Source organism: Callionymus lyra, chromosome 1, assembly GCF_982586985.1.
Source record: "Callionymus lyra chromosome 1, fCalLyr1.hap1.1, whole genome shotgun sequence".
NCBI classification, from domain to species: domain Eukaryota; kingdom Metazoa; phylum Chordata; class Actinopteri; order Syngnathiformes; family Callionymidae; genus Callionymus; species Callionymus lyra.
The window spans coordinates 45707573-45728280 of record NC_141818.1 but is presented as its reverse complement, the minus strand read 5'-3'; the positions used below and the strand labels follow the sequence as shown (position 1 = coordinate 45728280).

Sequence of the window (20708 nt, the reverse complement as noted above, 5' to 3'; positions counted from 1 at the left end):
AGGGAGCGGCATACTGTAGCTCAGATGCTAAAGTGGTTGGCTTGTGGCAAAGGAAGTAGAAGCAGGACACTTGGAATATACAGCATGGACACTATTTAAAATATCAAAACATTTTTATTAAATAAAACTGGATAAATAAAACGTTCAAAGTAAAGACAGCAAACGTTAACTTACTTGGGACCCTGTTAATTGCTTTAAGCGGCCGCAGAACCCTCACTGTTCTGATGGCAGTGAAGTTGAGGTTCTGCAGGTCCAGCGAGTATTCCACCATTCTAGAAAACACAAAACACACTTTGTTAATGAGCAGTAAAGCGATTCGTTTTCTGTCGGACACCCACTGGTCCTCCCGTCATGTGGGCTCTTATTAGACACCACCTTTGCAAAAATGAATAGGCGGATTCCTACGTTGTCTAGTGCACTCTCGAAGGAATAATGAGCGTACATTTGTTTTAACACAGGAGTTGCATAATTCGATCCCACACAAACATGCCTCTTACTAACGGGAAACTTTTTAAATTACTTTAAATATAGATTCAATTGTTTTAAACCTATTCTTTAATAAATTGTGGGACCTTGAACTCACCACACAGGTCAGGATATAATCTTCACTTTTTGTTTTACAGATGATTTGAACTTTATTTATATTCACGAAGGAAGACACAAAGCTACTTGATGCTTTTGATCCTCAACAGCTTCGTTAAAAAGTTGCCGTTGCTGGTCATTATGAGTTCACACATCAGGAGCAGCACACGACCTCCGGCACCTGAACTCAGCATCCTATTCTTTCTGCCTATTGTTGAAGCGCATGATTTCTTGTGTTCATTAAAAATAGCCCTTTCAGACCAGATCACAAGCACAGACAGAAGAAAACCCAACGTGGGCGAGATTTTCCTGGTGTATTTCTCTAAACCTTGACCTCGGCCGCTGCTTTCTCTGTCTGTCAAGGTTACATAGTGGGTGATCTCGGAGGTTCTATTTCGAATTTCCTGGCTCAGTGAGCATCATCGGAACCATATGGAGGATTTCAAACTCGGTCTTTGTCATTTTCTCGTGCACATGAAGTGGAAAATATCATATTATCTCCAACTTTATCAATATAATCGAACACTTGTATTTGTCAACAAAAGGTTGTGATGAACTTTTAGCTCCATAGATTTTTTTATTGGTTTGATATGTGGCCGTTACTCTGGGTCAAGGCAAAAAAGGGATACCACAAACACATTTCTTTCTGGGCCTTCGGGTCACCGAAGCCTCGAGCTGAAACAAGGGTAAAACTTGAGAATTATCACTTTTATTATAGAAAAGAAATTAGATAAGATAAACTTTATTGATCCCTCTGGAGGTCGGGAAATTATTTTTCCAGCAACACAGACGATAGATTCATGAAACAAGAACAAATGCAATACAAAGAAAGTGCAAGATGACACAATCTGAGTCTAAGTATCAAGAACATAGATAAATAGATCAACATCTTTTCAATCCACTCCTGCCCCCAAACTTCGAATTTAAACAATCTAATAGCACAAGGAATGAATGAGTCCCTGAGTCTATTATTGTTGCATCATGGGAGGAGCATTCGTGTACTCCATCGGCTTCTCTGCTCAGATTTCTTTCCATTCTCTAAGCGCCGTTTAAAAGTGACACATTTAAAAAAAACAAAAACACTGGTTTGTACGGTGGCCCTGAAGGACAAATAAATAAATTAAAAACTACAAAAGCAGAAGCGCAACATTAACAGAAGCAGGAAATGGGGCGTGTTTCAGTGAAGGACTGAAACCGACTGGATTTATTACACGTTGATCTTTTGACAGTTGGAAAATGATGATATTAAGCAGGAGTTCATTAAAGACTGTCAACATATATTAGCCTCAGATACTTGTCCTATTTCCTGATACGTTCATGTGGTTTTCCCCTTTAGTTTTTGTGTAGTGATCTTGTTTTTTTCCCAGTCCGTTTGTGTAACTGTGACTTTGGTTGTGTTTTTGCGCTTTTATTTTTATGAACTTGCACTTTACACTTTTGGAGTAAATTAATGTCCAATTGTCAAATTACAGAATTGACAACTAAATAAATGCTATGGACTAGTTGCTGCAGATGCGATAGTTTCGTGATTGACATCTATTGGTCGAACTAATCAGTGCTTAAGACTGATGTTCAGCCACCTAATTTGCATACTGCCCACAAATGTCAAAATAAATTAAACATAAACTTTAAACATAAACTTATGTATCAATACATAAATAAATAAAATGCATAAATACTAAATAACATAAATAAAGGATGAAATTGTATAAATACATGAATAAATAAAAGACTAAATGTATGAACACATAAAAATAAAAATAAAAAACAAAATGTACAAACACATGAATAAAAGACAAAATGTACAAATACATAAATAACATATAGAATATATAAATACACAAATAAAAGAATAAATGTATAAATACATGTATAAATAAAAGAAGAAATGAATAAATACATAAAAATAATAAAAGACAAACATGTATAAATACATGAATAAAAGAAAAATCTATAAATAAATAAATAAATGACGACATTTTTAAATACATGAATAAATAAAGGACAAAATGTATAACTACATAAAAAATAAAAATAAAGATCAAATGTCTAAACATAGAAATTGAAAAACGATTAAAGGTGTAAATGCGTGAATAAATACATTGTTGAAAATACATAAATGATTAAACTAACAAATACATTATGTTAAAATGTATAAAGAGTAAATGTAAGTATACAAATAACACTTTGGCAAAGATAAAATCAGAAGTAATGTATTTATTTATTTTACATTTATTCACACATGTATTTATGTACTGTATGTATCTATTTATTTATTCACATTGATGTAATTTATTGCCCCTGATATCTGATATGTTCATTAACAAAATACTACACTTCTTTTCTGCTTCACTTCTTTGAATGTGAGGAAAATATTCTACAATTATAATCCTTAAATACTCACCATAGTATACCTACAACTATAATTATCCATGTTTTAAATTATACTTGAGGATTCTGTACGCAGCTCCTGGTGGGAATAAGTCAGTCGATCAATTCCATCTTCTTTACTGTTAATTTGCTGGAGAGAAAAATGTCCACTCGTATGTGGGTCGAGGGATTTCAAAGGTGTAATTGCTACAGACCACGGAAATCATCGAGCACAATCTTCAAATGCCGACTGAAACAAGCTCTCCCTCTTCCCGTCTCGCGGTTCATGTGTGAAACTGCTCCAACTCTGCCCACCTCGCGGAACTCTTGTCTCCTACAGCTTGGCAACTTTCCCCACCCACCCTTTCATCTGTTCTGCCACGTATATGCATCATTTATTTCACTGTGTGCAGCTACGCCTCCAATCTTCACCAACAGTTGAGACCAGATCTGTCCAATAGGGGACATCAATAATTAAAAAAAGAGAAATTAGGTTTCCACCTTGTTTAAAATAAAACAAAATGAATTGGAAACATAACATTTCTTTAATGATGGGTGTAATTGTGCATTATTTTATACATGAACCATCTACAATATCTTAAAATATATTTGTAAACCAAAGAACTCTAGATTCATATAAGGAGCTGAAATCATGGAAGTAAGAAATTAATTATCTGTAAATAAGTCTGGATCAGATCACTGATGGAAGGTCTGACCATGAATCGATCTGAAAGTAAGAACCAGCATTTTAAAATGATCCTGAAAGAAGTGAAGAGTTTTAAGGATCAGGGTAATGTGAGTTCTCCTACTAGAGCAGCTCCGAATTCTTTCTGCAGAGTTTTGTATGAACTGCAGGCGAGACACATCCTTCTTGTTTAGACACCAAAATAAACTGTTGCAATAGTCTGAGCGCGAAGACACAAACGCATGGATTATACTTTGACTTTAGACTTTCTTTTATTGTCATTGCACAGAAAACACAGCAGTGAAACTGGCATCGAAATTGCGTTGCTTGGCAACCGTTAAAAAACACAGCAGTCAGATGTATGTATAAAAAGTATAAATATAAATATTAATAAGTTAAAAATAGTGCAATATAGTATAAACAGAATAAATAAATAACATAAATATTGTATATAATAATGAATGTATATAAAGTATAAACACAAATAAGTTAACAATAACGCAATATGTTATAAATAGAATAAATATATAATATTTTAAATAGCTCGAGTCGTATACTTATACTATGATTTATAAGAAATTGTAGGTGTTGGATGTTACGAGCTATAACTAAAGTTGGACTGAATTGAATATTAGAATTTCTGGAAAATGACATTATTTTTAAACTGATGTTAACAATAGTGCTAATATGTTATAAATAATAATATTTTAATATTATACAAGTTATCCTTATTTAATGTTTATCAAATACGAGAGTAAATTAATTGGAATTGGACATATTTACGGATGACAAAAATGGTTGACATTATGGAAATCTCTCTGAATATGATATAAGTATATAGATGGTTTAAACTTGATCAAAGTTGGACACATTTTCTGTCATAAATCGTCAATTGTTAGAACAAAAAGGCCCGAGATGGACACACCTTTTAATCTGTTAAGCGCCTAAATAAAGCATCTAGAAATCAGTTAAACCGAAATCAAGAAACAATAAATGAAGTTTTATTTTGCTTCCCTACAGAAGTGGATGTTGCATCTCGTCAGTGCCCTGCAAACTCCTGAAACAACTCGTTGAGAACTTTTTCTCCTCTTCTAATCTCCATCCTCTCCTTGCAGAGCGAGCATCTGTCTCCTCTTCTCACGACTCTCCAGGGTTCCCACTGGCGTCTCCCTGTTAAGCTTGAACTGACTTTCTATTTTCCTAATCTACCAGTTCATCTCACACCTGCTGCAGAGAGTTTTCCCAACACACCTGAGTTCGCTACACACCGGCTTGTTTGTGTGCTTCGCAGAAGACCCAGATGGATGTGTTGAATTCACGCGGAAGCTCGGCACACTTTCATTATGTACCTGTCGCTTCAAATAACGTGACCTGAAACTGGGAAGCACATGCATGTTTTAATGTAACATTCCTTCTGCGGATTGCGTCACGTGCTAAGATCCCTCCTCCCCCCAAAACCAGACTTTATGTATCCACTGTGCATTCTAATTCTGTGCAAGTGTTACTTTGTTTCTCAATTTACTTTCTGTTTGACAACAAACAAATTCGACAAATAAGCAGCATCTGGCTAATTAAATAGCGATAAGGAATTCAGCAACTCCGACGTTGCCTCCTGTCAGAAGTAGCAACAAATCATTACCGTGAATTATTTATTCAACACCTGAATTATGTATGAGGCATTTATACAAAGACTGTTTTAATTCAAATGTGTCAGTTTTAATTCACTTGAACACATTTCATTTCCCGTCCACACAACGAAACTCGTCCCAGCTCTGAGGTTTTGTTTATCTTTTTTATTTCCACACCAATTATAAGACAAACTTAAAAAAAAAAGCGGAAACTTCCAAGAATGGTAACATCGAACAGAAGTTTAATGGAGGAACCTCTCATTTATCTCAATGAAAATAAAACTTATCCTATATTTGTATTCATTTATTTAGCTACCCGTGTATTTTTAAAGGTGCAAAAACAATGCATTGTGGTATTCAGTCGTGAAGATCACATCTTTTTTTTAATTCCTGTTTAACAAGATTAGAAATATCCACAAAAGTTCCTAAATCAAAGAATTATGGAGGATATTATTTTGTGTTATGATAAAGCACCAAACGTTTCGACATTTTCTGGTCTGATTGATCTTCGTTTCTTGAAGTAATGATGGTCAATGGTTTCTCTTTTTTTAGTTGATTGGTTCTTGTATTAAAATGAATTTTCCAATTGTCCAATACGGCTGTCGGCTGTGTTTCAACCTGACTTCTACGCCACACAAATGATGACACCAACTCCATTGAAATGTGAAGATATTCCACACAGTAACACAGACAAGACACACCCGTGAAGTAAAAACCATGTCAGGTGAAAACCTCTTGAATTCATCAAGTCGTTGACTGTTAATCAGTAGTTATTTGTTTGTTGAGTACATCATTTCACATGTATTTATATATCGATTTGATTCCTTCAGTGATAATCTAAAATGTAATAGAACCACATTGAACGAAAGGCTGGGTCCAAACTTTTGTACTGTATAGTTTTTTAACTACCGTCTGTTAAAGTGATGGTTAATTGAAAATTCACTCATTTTCTACTCACCCTCATGTCAACTTATTAGAGTAATCTGTTCCTTGTTAGAGTTATAGACATAAATGTTCATTTTAATGAAGACAAAGTCCTTATCTTCATCCATCTTTGATTGAAGCCAGAGGTATTCTGGGTAATATAGCAAGGGCTGCTTGTTATTCTTTATACTTGTGCCACAAACGACATAAAATATAGACATATTTATAGATTTATAGATTTCATTGAGGCTTTAATACAAGAGGGGCGTTTCAGACAACTGAGCTCTAGTCGCTACATTAAAATGAACAAACATTTTCATCTATAACTCTAAAAAGAACAGATTACTCTTTATTTAATATTAAACAATTTCCTGCTGAACACACTAGGATGACATTCTGGTTAACTTTAAAGAATAAACATCATCAAATCAAATGTACTCATTTATATTGGTTTGATTATATAGTTCATGCGAAGAAAAAAAAGAACGCATCAAATTAGACAAAAATGGTCAAAGTTCACAGTGAAAGTACTCAAAAATCAACAAAATATTGAACAAAAAAAGCAAATTTGGCTCAAGGATTTGTGGGTTAAAGGGGTTTGACCCTCATAACCTTAGCCCAGCCTTCACCCTGACCCATTGGGTTTGAGGCCCTTGAGTTGTCCCCTTTTTTACCCTGGTTGCCTCCAAAATGTCTACGTAAATTTTGGCTACATGTGCTGTGATGATTACCCCGGGGGCCTTTGTGAGAAATAATGTGTATAATGCGTGTAATGTTGTAATTATTACAACAAATGAGTCTGTGCGAGTTTAATCACCAGCCGTTACTACAATTACAGTGGCTGAGAGAGAAATTAATTTCAACCAAACCAATTAGGCATAGACGAGGATGAAAAGACTTATTTATTGTTCACAGTTCTATTATCATATACTGCTAATAATTCAAAGCATAAACGTGTTAGAGATGGCGTTTTATTTGTGCCCATTTGTTGAGCGTGCAGTTAGAAATTTTGAGCAACTGAGAATATGTTTCGCGTGGACGTAAGTGACAGTTTGGTTTCATCATTCGACATTTTTACTTTTTCTTGCTGGCTGAATTGACCAGAAACACTTGAATGCAACACTTGAATGCAACACTAAACCAAAACCAAAACCAAAACCAAACAGCCAATCGGAAACAAGCTTTGTCCGTTCTCTGCGATTGGTCGCCTCAACGCCACGAATGAAGCGCTGTGTAGAAGTCGAGCGATCGTAAAAAGAAATTTTAGCTTTAGCTTTTGTTTGTTTGTTTTTGTTTGTCAAACCACTTTATTTTTTTAAATTAAAAATGACATGCAAATACACATGCTCAAAATTTCTAACTGCACGCTCAACAAATAGGCACAAGTAAAACACCGTAGTTAGATGCCAACAATGTTTGTCTAGTCAAATACATTTGTAAATAAAAAAAGAGCTTCTAGTGATCTGCCTGTTGAAGGTTTAACACTTCATTCTACGGCATATGTGAATGAATACTGGCTGAAACATCGATATTACCAACAATCCGAGGGCGCTGAGGTTGGCCTTTGGCTGAATGCCGAGAAAAACAGAAGTGATGAACTATAACATCCAAGCGGAATACCCACCGCTCGCCACAACAGGATGCACTTCTCTGAATGAAGTCAACAACTTGAAGTACCTGGGTTCATGAATGGAGACTGCAACGACCTCCAACCTCCCCCGAGAAATCCAACTCAGCTTCTTTTACGCCGTGGAATCGTTCTCCTTTATGGCAGTGAATGCTGGAGCCTGAAGCAAACTCTGCAGAAGGCTTTTGACAAACGCTACACCAGAATGCTGCATGTAGTGAACATCGACAAAAGGGCACAAACTACCTAAAGCCCTAAACGCACGGGATAAGTATTACCTTGAGACCTCTGTGTTTTGTAAATGAACCCCCCGCCTCTGCGTTATTTTAAGTGCATTCACAAGGGATAAGCGACGTCTGTAAATTAGTCATTTTTTACTGGCATTTCCTAGATATACAGATCTAAAAAGGAGCGCAATTACTGAAAGAGATAGTTAGTGTAACCAAGCTTTCTTTGTTTGGAGAAGATAAAGTGGACAACCGTTTATTTTCTTTCGTTTATCTCCCCAACTTTTGCAGACGCTCTACAGCGAGAGCACTGCCCTGCACATAAATTTGCCCCAACATTATTCTTACAGAAGAGACACAGTCGGTTACAGTAGTGTAACCGAGTGTATTCGTGTGGGAAACAACGAGGTTGGAACTTAGTTTGTATCTGTGCAGCGTGCATGTCTTCTTTACTTTCATCATGTGGAACACCCCCCCTAAACAACAACTAACTCGTTCTAGTTCCTTTTCAACCCCTTCAGAATAAAACAGCACAAGTAAATATTAACACAATGGCCTAGAAGTCCGTTACAGTGGCATATATGCGGCATTCAGAATTACAAATACAGACATTCGGATTAACACGGGATTAGTATTATTAGTACTAAACCTGACGTCTGTGTTTGGTGAATTACAGTAGGTCATTTTTGTGAATCAAACAACTGCTTTTTTTTGTTTTTAGTTGATGGTTTTCTTGTTAATCACAACTCAGTTTCTAGGCAGAATTGGACTATTATACGTCACAGCAATTTAATTTAGCTCTGAAACATTTGTATAAAGGTTATATTTGTGTAGCCCACAATCAGCCACAACTATATACAGTATATTTCATACTATATATATTTTTGTTGCACAACCAGCACAAATCAAAAATGTCTGGAGATGCCAAATAATACAAGAAACGCCCCACAAAACAATACAATGTGTTTTAAATTCTATATTCTTCAGACTGTGCAACATTAAACATGAAATAAAACTAAAATTAAAAATCTGAAACATAAATGAAACAGTTAAACTATTCACAGATTAAGAGATGTAGTGTGATTTTACAAGTTTGCGTTCAGGGGAAGAAACTTGTGGCAGGAAGTTCTGGTCCTGATTGACCGAAGCTTCCTGCCCGATGGGAGAGGGATTTCAGTTTTGTGTTCACACAGTGGTGCGTCTGAATGGTCGGCTCCAAAATCTTTCCTTTTATCCTCCTGCTTGTGACAGTGAATATAAAAGAAACAAGGACACGGTAGTTCAAAAATGGCTTGAAAGAATCCCCTTCATCTCTCCTTCCTGTTGAGGCCCGCCTGATGTGACGATGTACTTAAAACCAACATTGGAATTCACGCAGTGTCTTCAGTTGATCCATTTTCGCCGACCTTAAATGTCATTTATCATCCTTTTAGTAGGCAAAGTTTAATACTAATGTAAATTTGAGTTGCCTATCCGTGTGAAAACATGATTTCTGAATTTGAATATACATTTATAACTCGGCTGGTATAAATTGCCTATACATTTATTTGATCGTGTGTCAACGTTGAAGTCTGCAACCGCAACACACCAGCTTTCCAGGAGACTGAGAAGTTAATCAGCAATTTATCTCGCACAATCCAGGCTGTCACTTGAATTCAGGAGGTCATGGAAGCCATTACCACTTGAATGCACACGTTTCATTCAATAGAGAGCCACGATCACTGCAGCATAGATGGATCCATTCTTCACCTGAAAGCACTTTTTCATGGCTAGAAAAAAAAGGTGAACCAGTAAATAGAGTGACAAGTGCGTCTAACAGTATGCGCAACTATCCAGGCGAGCGGTGCTTCAGAAAAACTGGTTGTTCAGTCCTCATTTAATGGATGCTTAATATGAAATCATATGCTGGATGACTGATTTAATAATCATCTAAGATGCACCCATGCTTCGTCGCACGCACACACACACACACACACACACACACACACACACACACACACACACACACACACACACACACACACACACACACACACACACACACACACACACACACACGTGTGACAGCAGCTTAAAAGCAAACACCCGCTTTTCCATCATGTTCTATGAACGTCAATAAAAAGGGGGCGAATTGACATTTACCTTGAATTGAATAGATTAGATTACTCCAAATTAATTAACTAATGGTTACAGGGAATAACATGCATGTGTAATTTCATTTAAAAAAAAGCCTCCTGGTCGTTATTCACATACAGAACATAACTTTGTTTTCTCCCTGATGTGAATTATGGTACAAATCAATCTGATGGATCTGCCAGTGTTTGTTCATCAGTATTAGCTTTCATGCCTTTTCATTGATGGATTCTGCTATCGATGGTCTGATGAAGCTTCATGAAGCAGTTTCGTTATGTTCAAAACCCACTAGATGGCGGTCTCTGCACTATTTTACTTTGTTATGAACAACTGTCAGGACAAACACACAGTTTTATGTGGACCCTGGCCTGGTCTCCAGGGTCACAGACTACCTCACTGATCGACCACAGTACATCAGGCTAACGTACATCACGTCTAACACTTTGGTGTGCAGTACAGGAGCACCTCAGGGGACAGTACTGGCCCCTCTCCTCTTCACCTTCTACACCTCAGATTTCTGCTACAACTGCGAGCCGAATCTCGTCCAGAAGTATGCTGACGACACTTCCATTGTTGGATGCATCAGGGACAACAGCTGATACGTGACCTTTGTGGACTGGAGTGAGAGGAACCACATGCAGCTGAACACCTCAAAGAGCTGGTCTTTGACTTTGGGAGGTCCAGGACAAAGCCACGTCTGGCGTCCATCAGAGGTGATGAGGTGGAGATAGTTGACTATACTATAAGTACCTCGGCAACACAGACCATGTGTATAAGGAAGTCCAGAGTTCACTGTACTTTCTGAGGAGGCTCCGATGATTTCACATCTGCAGGAAACCTCATCAATCCAGGAAGTCTCCACCTCCACGGGACGTATAAAAAGAAAAACATTGGCATATTCCTTATGGCTGAAGGAGGAGCGAGGCCCCTTATTACGACATGATGGGCTCTGATCTCGTAACCTATTGCTCCGCGAGACGGGGGATACTTTAAGTAATAACTTAAAAACAGAGTAGCGTCATGAGGAGAGAATTAGACATTTGAAACGTTCGAGTACGACATTTGGGTTTCACATTAGTTGACCTTTAACCACACAATAATATTGTACTTGGTTAGGATAATAACTTGTGAGAATGGAAACTGGGAGAAGATGTCTTTGTGCCAGATTTGGAGAGACGCGTTTGTTCCACTTCCCCTTTATAGTCACGCTATATATACAGTTGGAGCGTTTGGCTCGGCTCTTTCTTCAGATAGACTCATTCCCCCACTTACTGTATCTCAAGTCCTCCTCCAACAGCCTTAGCAATCAAAAGAAGGAGGATTTTGAATATCAGAAATAACCTGCTCTAATGCAAAATTGACACTTAAAGATAATAAATAACCCTGTGAAGACACTGGCTTAAGCACTTCTATCAAGTACGCAAACACAAGAACCCGATTAAAGTTCAAAATAAACAAAAAAACGGGGACAGAGAATACTGGTGTATTCAAATTATTGTATTTAAAATCACTAAACGCGTCTCTTATTATTCTGCCTTTTACAAAATGGAAATCGTTTTTTGTAATTCAACTAAAACAAGGAAAATCGAATTAATGTGAAAAATTAAACTGAGATAGTTAACGAAGCTATAACAGCGGACTAACAGCTCAGTGCTCAGATAGTTGTTTTTTTTATCAGATCTGTATGCATTTGATTAAGATAGTAAAAGTGTCAAGTCAGATCCCAAACCTGACAGTAATTGTATGTTATTACATCGTTCCAAACTGACCTGTACGACAAGAAGATTATCCTAGAGTGCAGGGAGAGAATGGAGTTTAGCTCAAGGAGGGGATTGTTGCCATTAGAGTTTCTTAAAATCTGAACTCTGCTCCAACAGCATGCTGATCCACAACAGAAGATTAATGCCAACAGTCCTGAACAAGTGCGTGATGGATCCGATTCAGCGTCAGAGACTCTGCAGAATCGTGTTTGATTCTCTTTAATCCCTTTCCTGCTGTTTCCAGTGGCTTGTGTTTGCAGTACATTGCATCCCAAGGGTGAATCGTTTTTATCACGCTCCCCCTCGGTGCTGCGATGCTGCGACGTGAGGTGGATGTGGGATTGAAGAGATATGGATGGATATGTGGGTTTTCAGTAGTGATGGTCTGATGAAGCTTCACGAAGCAGTGTTATATTTACCCAAGTCCACTAGATATCCCCCTTTGTTTCATGAAGCTTCATCAGCCCATCACTAGTACCCATAGACTTTGGGATTTAAAACTAGTGATGGTCTGATGAAGCTTCATGAAACAGTGTCATGTTGTTCAGAGGTCAGTAGGTGGCGCCATCAGTTTAAAAATGATGTTTCATTAGAACAGATGTTCAAAACGTTGTTCAAAAATAATGCAGAGACCGCCATCTAGTGGACTCTGAAAATAATGACACTGCTTCATAAAGCTTCATCTTTATGACAATAAAAAATGTATCATATCATTTTGTCCATCACCTAATTTGAGGAAAATACACTTTAGTAGTGATGTGCTGATGAAGCTTCATGAAGCAGTGTCATGTTGTTTAGAGAACAGTAGGTGGCGGAATCAGTTTAAAAATGATGAGATTTTTCATTAGAACAAAGGAAACTAGGGCAGAGACCGCCATCTAGTGGACTTTGGTGAAGCTTCATGAAGCAGCGTCAATTTACTCAGACCATAACTACTAACCGCTAACCCTAAAAATAATCTAGGTGTGTCTCTATTCCAGTACATTTTCCTGCCTATCCTATATATATATATATGTAAATGTATCTGTACATGATGTCCATCTGAGTGATCATTCTCTTGTCTTGTTCAACCTGGACTTCATTCCTGAACCTAAGCCTTTGAAAGTTAGGTCTCAGAGGCGTGTCATCTCAGCCGATACTGCAGACAGTTTTTCTGCTATGTTTGACCGTCTTTCCTTTGATGACTGTCCAGATGTGGACAGTTTGATTCACTGTTTTACTGATCATTGTGTTGAAATACTAGATCAAGTGGCACCTGTTAAATCGAACTTGAAAATTCAGAAAAAACGGTGCCCTTGGACAAATGAAGATCTCCTGAGTCTGAGGAGACTTTGTCGAAAGACTGAGCGTCTCTGGAAGTCTACTAAACTTGAGGTGCACAGACTTCACCTCAGGGATCTGTTGACTTCTTACAATGAGATGGTAGAAACTGCTAGATCTGATTACATCAGAAAACTGGTAGCAGCAAATAGGAAAAACCCCAAAGTTTTGTTTGACACGATTAATTCTCTCGTGTCTCCTGCTCCTCAAATCACGCCGGTCTTCTGTGAAGCTGACAGCAATGCTTTGTTGAGATTTTTCATTGACAAAATTAAATTGATCAAAGAGAAAATCTCTCCCCCTTTATTGGGAACCCCTACTGTCTCTGAGCCCCTCTCCTCCTCTTGGTCATCCTTCTCTGCTGTATCTTTGGGTGATATTTCAGCACTAGTGAACAAGATGAAACCCTCCTCTTGCTCAGATGACGTCCTTCCTTGTAGGCTTTTTATCAAAGTATTTGATGTAATTGGCCCCTGGGTTACCAATATGGTGAACCTCTCCCTTTCCACAGGGGTTTTTCCCAATGCATTTAAACATGCCATTGTGGAGCCTCTGCTCAAAAAACCAGGCTTAGACCCAACTGATCTCAGTAATTTCAGGCCTATTTCTAAGCTCCCTTTCTTGTCCAAGATCTTGGAGAAGGTGGTGTCCGAGCAGCTGTCTTTGTTCTTGGATCAGAGCGACATCCATGAGAAGTTTCAGTCTGGCTTCCGTAAACATCACTCTACGGAGACAGCTTTACTGAAAGTGTCCAGTGACATCATGATGTCGGCTGACTCTGGTAAATTCACTGTTCTGGTTCTCTTGGATCTGTCGTCAGCCTTTGACACAGTTGATCACCAGATCCTGCTGAGAAGACTAAGGGATGAAGTGGGACTGTCTGGGTCTGTGTTAGAATGGTTCTCATCTTACCTTTCTGGGCGCAGTTTTAGTGTATCTGCCAATCAAATGAGGTCTGAATCGGCAGATCTGTTGTGTGGAGTCCCTCAAGGTTCTGTTCTGGGTCCTTTATTGTTTTTGCTGTACTTGATTCCCCTTGGTAAAATCATTCAGAGATTTCCAGATGTTTCTTATCACATTTTTGCTGATGACATCCAGCTCTACAGCTCTTTTGACCCATCTGAGCCCCAAAGGCTGAACAGCTTAGTCAATTGTTTGCTAGAAATCAAACAATGGCTGAGTGAAAACACTTTACAGCTTAATGTGGACAAAACTGAAACTCTGGTGATTGCTCCTGATGATACGATTCCAGGGTTGAGTCAGTACTTGGGTGACTTAGGTCAGTCTGTCAAACTGAGCCTGAGAAACCTGGGTGTTGTATTTGATAAAGACATGTCTCTTGTTCAACACTGTAGAAAACTGACCAGAAACTGTTTCCTTCAACTGAGAAAAATCTCTAAACTTAGGAAAATGCTGTCACAACATGATCTGGAGCTTGTAATCCATGCGTTTGTTTCTTCTCGTCTGGACTATTGTAACAGTTTGTTTTCATGTCTTAACAAGAAGGAGCTGTCTCGCCTGCAGTTGATTCAGAACTCTGCAGCGAGAATTCTGACCCGCTCTAGTAGAAGAACTCACATTTCTCCGGTCCTTAAAACTCTTCACTGGCTTCCAGTTTCTTTCAGGATCAACTTTAAAATTCTGGTTCTTACTTTCAGAGCTATTCATGGTCAGGCTCCTCCTTACATCACTGATCTGATCCAGCCTTACACCCCAGCTCGGGCTCTGAGGTCTGTGGATCAGAATCTACTTATGGTTCCACGCACACGGCTCAGGACCAGAGGAGAGAAATCTTTTCAGGCTGTTGCTCCTAAGCTTTGGAACAATCTTCCTCTCTCTTTGCGCTTGATGGAGTCTACTGACTCCTTTAAGAAACATCTTAAGACGTTTCTATTTGTGCAGGCTTTTCCTTGAATTTCTCGAACTCCTGTGTTGTTCTCGGTGTTGTCTTGATCTTTGAAGTATGTACTGTTTTGAGTATTGTTTTGATTGTTAAAGCGCTTTGTGACCCTGGTCTCGAAAAGCGCTATATAAATATATATTACTTACTTACTTACTTACTTATATTACATGTAGAAATCAACACTTTGATCTCATCACTTTGAGCTAATGAAGAATTTGGGAAGAACTTGGGAAAAATGTCTGCAAACTACAAGGGAATATGCGGCAGAAAAATCGACGAATGTGAAAGTATTTTCACACGTATAAATTTCGAAATCTAACATACTGAAGAACTAAAGGTATTTTAGAGGTTCTTTAGCGGTAATACACTGTTCGTTGTATGACAGTGGCAATCTTAACAAAAAATAATTATTCCCGTGAAGATTCTCTCAACCTCAGCAAATTCATTCCATGTTAACAAATATCCACTAGAAACAACTTTACACATTTATTACTACAGAATAAACTGCGGAGCAGTTTCAAAAACTCGCTGTGAGTCAAGTTGCCCTTGATTCCTATATTTATATTGTCAAAGCGGCATTGAATGGGATTAACTCTATGCTACTGTCAGCCTCAGTTCAGGTGACATGAACTCATCCTAGACACATCTAATTTCGTGTGATGTTCCACCGACACGCCGCCGAGAATATCCACTTCACCCCTCAGGTCTCATGCCACCTGCCAGAGTTAACCCAGGAGGTAAGCAGTGGGAGACATTCTTACGTCGTTACGTTTTGGTTCAAAGTTTTCCAAGAGAGCCTCATTTAAAACTTTATCTTTATAGATCATAGATTACATGCGTTTTCGTGGCTGTATCCATTTCCTGTTTTAATAAAGTAACTTTATAGTTTTTACATTTGAGCTATTTTCTTGTGCTCTTGAGGATCACCATGAAAATATTGATGATTGAAAAAATTACGCTAAAACTAATTTAATATGTTGACAGAGATTGGATTATTAAATGAGAAAGGTTTAATGGAAAATTTCAAAACGTTAATTCGAAAATTCATTATAATAATAATAAATATATATATATAATATATATATATATACGGTGTGTGTGTATATATATATATATATATACACACACACCGCATTTTCTGCACTATTAGGCACCGGATTATAAGGCGCACCTTCAATGAATGGCCTATTTTAGAAGTGTTTTCATAAATAGTTTTCACCGGATTATAAGGCTCATAGAATAAAAGATACAGTCAAACGTTTGACTGGGGTTGCGTTATGCATCCACTAGATAAAGCTGTGCTAAAGGGAATGTCAACAAAACAGTCAGATAAAGTCAAACTTTATTAAGCCTCCTGACAACTCTGTTCACTCCCATGGTAACGATGTTCAAATGATGTTTAAAAGGCTTCAAGCAGCAGCGAGTGAGACTGGTGTTGTGAGCACAGCAGTGAAGTTGAGCATGTATATGACAGCTAGAATGCACATGTATGACATGTTGAACGCACATGTATGACTGGTTGAGTGCGCAGCAGAGTGATTTTGAGTGTACAACAACCAAGACACACTCGCTCAAAAAGTGGCAGTAATCTTACTCCATATGTGTCCGCCATGATGTGATGTGCGTCGTTAATCCCACCTTGTGATGACGCAATGACGTAATCCCGCCCACGGCGTGTCAGCTAAGAGTCATGAAAGTGTTTGTAAACAAGTCACTCACCAGTATGGTTCATGTATAAAGTGCTCCGGATTATAAAGTGCTGTTTTTGAGAAAGGCTTTTAAGTGCATTTTATAGTGTGGAAAATAATGTGTGTGTGTGTGTGTGTGTGTGTGTGTGTGTGTGTGTGTGTGTGTGTGTGTGTGTGTGTGTGTGTGTGTGTGTGTGTGTGTGTGTGTGTGTGTGTGTGTGTGTGTGTGTATATACATATATATATATATATATATATGGATTATTGCTAAAACATAATCTCAAAATCTCAAAACAGATTAGAGGGGTAAAAAATTTAAGAAAATATTGTAAATTATCCAATCACATTTATTCAATTTGTATGATACTGAAAAGAAGAAGAGTATGAAGACGAAAAACTAAAAAGGTCCTCACCCTGCCATGACGATGAAGAAGTCCAAACGATTCCATGTGTCCCCGAGGTAACAGCGCCGACCGAAGATTCCCAAAGCCACCATCTTGATGACCATTTCCAGAGCAAAGAAGATGTAAATGAAAGCGTCGAAAGCCTGGAAACAAAAGAGGGGGAATCCACGATGTGTCAGACACAATAAATCACTTCAGACAGTGTTAAGGTGCAATCTCTATTCCGGTCCATTGGGAAATTCCATGTTTTCTTTTCAAAACTTTTTCCCAAACTCCCAGTTTGACAAATCAATGGTAGCAGGTGAGTTTAACGCAGCGTTCTTCATTCTGACGCCTCACATCCTCAGCGCCGTGCCTTGGTTTTCAAAGACAAACGAAATCAGCGATGACATGTTTGAAAGTTTAGGCCTTCCTTGTCATCATTAAATCTATGACACATCATGACACCTGACACATCATAGATTCTTCAGAAAGTAAAAAATAAATAAATACAACGACAAACCATTTGAAGGAAGTCATAATAGATACCAAAGGTCTGACACTAGGAAGAAGCTATTTCCCTTGATACTACCTGATGCTAACTAGCTTCATTCCAGAGCGATTAATAAAGTATATCCATCCATCTATCCATGTATCCTCAGTTATAAATTGACTCCGTCTGACTTTCAATATTATTCAACACAGTCCATCCTTTCATTCATTTTCTACGTCTGATTTTATCAGTGTCACTAGGGGGGGCTGCAACCAATCCCAGCTATCATAGCAAGAGGCTTTGGGGGACACACTGAACTCTTTTTTTTTGTCTCCAGATAGACAAAAATGTATGTTAACGCTAATTTAGCGAGCGCCGCTCACTCTGCTTCATCCAAGAAGACACAAATGACTCCATACTGCTCGTTCCATCGCTCTTTAGTGGGAATCAAATGGAATTGTTCAGACAAAAAACTTAAATAGGTCTATGTTTTAAATTTGTTTTGTAGCAGAAACTTTCAAGGCTATCAAGTTTATCCTCATTGAAATGTATTGCAAGTGAAGATTTACTCTGATATCCTTGGATCTTTGATCCGCTAAAATCAACAACAAATGCTCTTACCAAAGCGCAGTACTGCTAATGTGAGACTGTGCTTCTCGTTCGAACGTATCATCAAACACATTTAAACGTGGAATTACATTGAAACATGTTTGGAAATATGTTAAAACGTGTTTAAAATATATGTAATAATATAATATGTAATTCACGCAAATATCATTGAATTAACACTTGCGTTACTTATTTGAAATTCTGTTTAAACTTGTTTGACAATAAGTTAAAACGTCTTCGAAATACTTAAAAACATGTTTAGAAATATGTTAAAACGTGTAAGAAATATGTTAAAATGTGTTTGACAATAAATTCAAACGTGTTTGAAATACTTAAAAACATGTTTAGAAATACGCGTAAACGTGTTTTGAAACTCGTTAAAATGTGTTTGAAATACAAATAAACATGTTTGGATGTACGTTTAAACGTGTTTGAAATACCTATAAACATGTTTGGATGTACGTTAAAACGTGTTTGAAATACTTAAAAACATGTCTCGAAATACGTTTAAACGTGTTTTAAATATGTTAAAACCTGTTTGAAATACGTTAAAACGTGTTTGAAATACATATAAACATGTTTGGTTATACGTTTAAACGTGTTTGGAGATACGTTAGAATTTGTTTTAAATATATTATAATGTGTTTTAAATTCCTTAAAACGTGTTTTAAATTCCTTAAAACGTGTTTTAAATAAGTTAAAACGTGTTTAATATACGTTAAACGTCTTTGAAATATGTTAAAACCTGTTGGATTACGATATGTGTTATATGTTATAAGTGTTTGAAATACTTAAAAACATGTCTGAATATACGTTTAAACGGTTTGAAATGCATTAAAACGTGTTTGAAATATGTTCAAACGTTTAAATGTCTAAACGTGTTTGGATATACGTTCGAATAAGAAGCACAGTAGCAGTACACATTGGCAGTACTGCGCTTCCGTACGCTCTTGTCGAGGCTTCAATACAAGACGGACTTTACAGACGAGCAGGTTTTTGGATGTTTTTTAAGTGTCTTTTCGAAAGAAGACATACAAGTGAGCACAGAGCCCAATCTTCCGTCCATCACTCTTTCAATTTCTGCTTCCATCCCACCTCCTCTTTATCCATCAGCGGCAGATCCTAAATGAATAATAACAAGTGTTTTCGAGAGACGCAATCAAACATAAACTGCGCATCGACGGCCTCCAACACGCTCACAGCTTTAATCAAGCGTCTAATTAACAGAAGAGCGAGAGACGAGAATCGAAATAAATCAAAGATATCTCGTAAAGGGTTGCTGTTGTAAGCAAAGTGCTCAGATTAGCTCACATTCTTCTTTGAGTGTTTACACACCAGGATTTAGAGCGATCGGCTTAGGTTGCCTGTAATTAGATTTTGAAGGCGGCGCGATCTTTCCCGAAGGCTGATCAGGATCATCGCTTCTTCCCAGGCTGATGCCGACTCAGCATCGCAGGAAGATGGATGAGCGTTCTGAAGTGTATCATCTCACTGCAACCTTGACCTTTGTCGAATTGTTTGAATGGATGTGTTGCTTTCTGTAAAGTTCACAGAGCAGCAGGGGGGATAGTAAGGCTGATGTTTAGAGGGGGAAACCCTCTGACCTTTTCTGGTACTTTTTTTTCTCTAGATTTGAACACCTCCACTTCTCAACCGTCTGCCGTCAACTTAAGCTGGCGTTATTGTTTATTAATTCACTTAACATATATTTTATTTACATTTAAATCATAAAAAATGTATGGACCAAAAACGTAATTTCAAAAAAAGTCATTTTTATTTCTATTCAATTGTAGTCCTTATGTAAAAAAAACAACAACCTAATTAGGTTAAATTAAACTAATATGTATATAGAATTAAGGTCCATCTGTCTGCATGTAACTCCATCTGAAATATGTACTTGTCTAATAATGATATTTAAAACAGTATGCAAGTAAAATAAATTTCCAGAATTTCAGCTCTCTTTTCTCTTTTTTAAGAACTATAATCAGTAGTTTATATTCAAATCATTATTTTTTTCCTTTTCTGCAGATCCTTAAAAAACTGACTGACTTTCATCCGGTAACATATAAATAAAAGCAACAAAAACAACAATATAAAAATCAGCTGAGATGAGATTTGACCTCATCTGGGTTAGTTTCCATTGAGGTTTTAGTAACAAAAAAGGACAAATCCTCGAGAAGCATTTTTCTACACGAGGTCCAACCATTTGTCAGGGATTTTCTTCAATGTGAAATATAAGACACACAAATAGATCTTTGTCTTCTTTGTGTTATTTCCTTTGTTTTTTATATTTGCACTTTGTCATCCCTTGCACTTTGTATTGCACTTTATTGAAACTATCATCTGCTGTGAACTGGAAACCCAATTTCCCGAAAG

At 37.4% G+C, this 20708-nt stretch overlaps 1 protein-coding gene across 1 annotated transcript in view; it reads right to left on the bottom strand.

Annotated features, from left to right (window-relative positions):
- Positions 1-20708, bottom strand: part of cacna1ib (calcium voltage-gated channel subunit alpha1 Ib) — a 190888-nt gene that overhangs the window by 96316 nt on the left and 73864 nt on the right. Inside the window, exons 4-5 of the mRNA XM_087810032.1 lie at positions 17261-17394; positions 175-272 (exon numbers count right to left, since the gene is read on the bottom strand). Of these exons, the coding sequence (XP_087666158.1) occupies positions 175-272; positions 17261-17394 (232 nt within the window). The remainder of the gene's footprint in view (positions 1-174; positions 273-17260; positions 17395-20708) is intronic.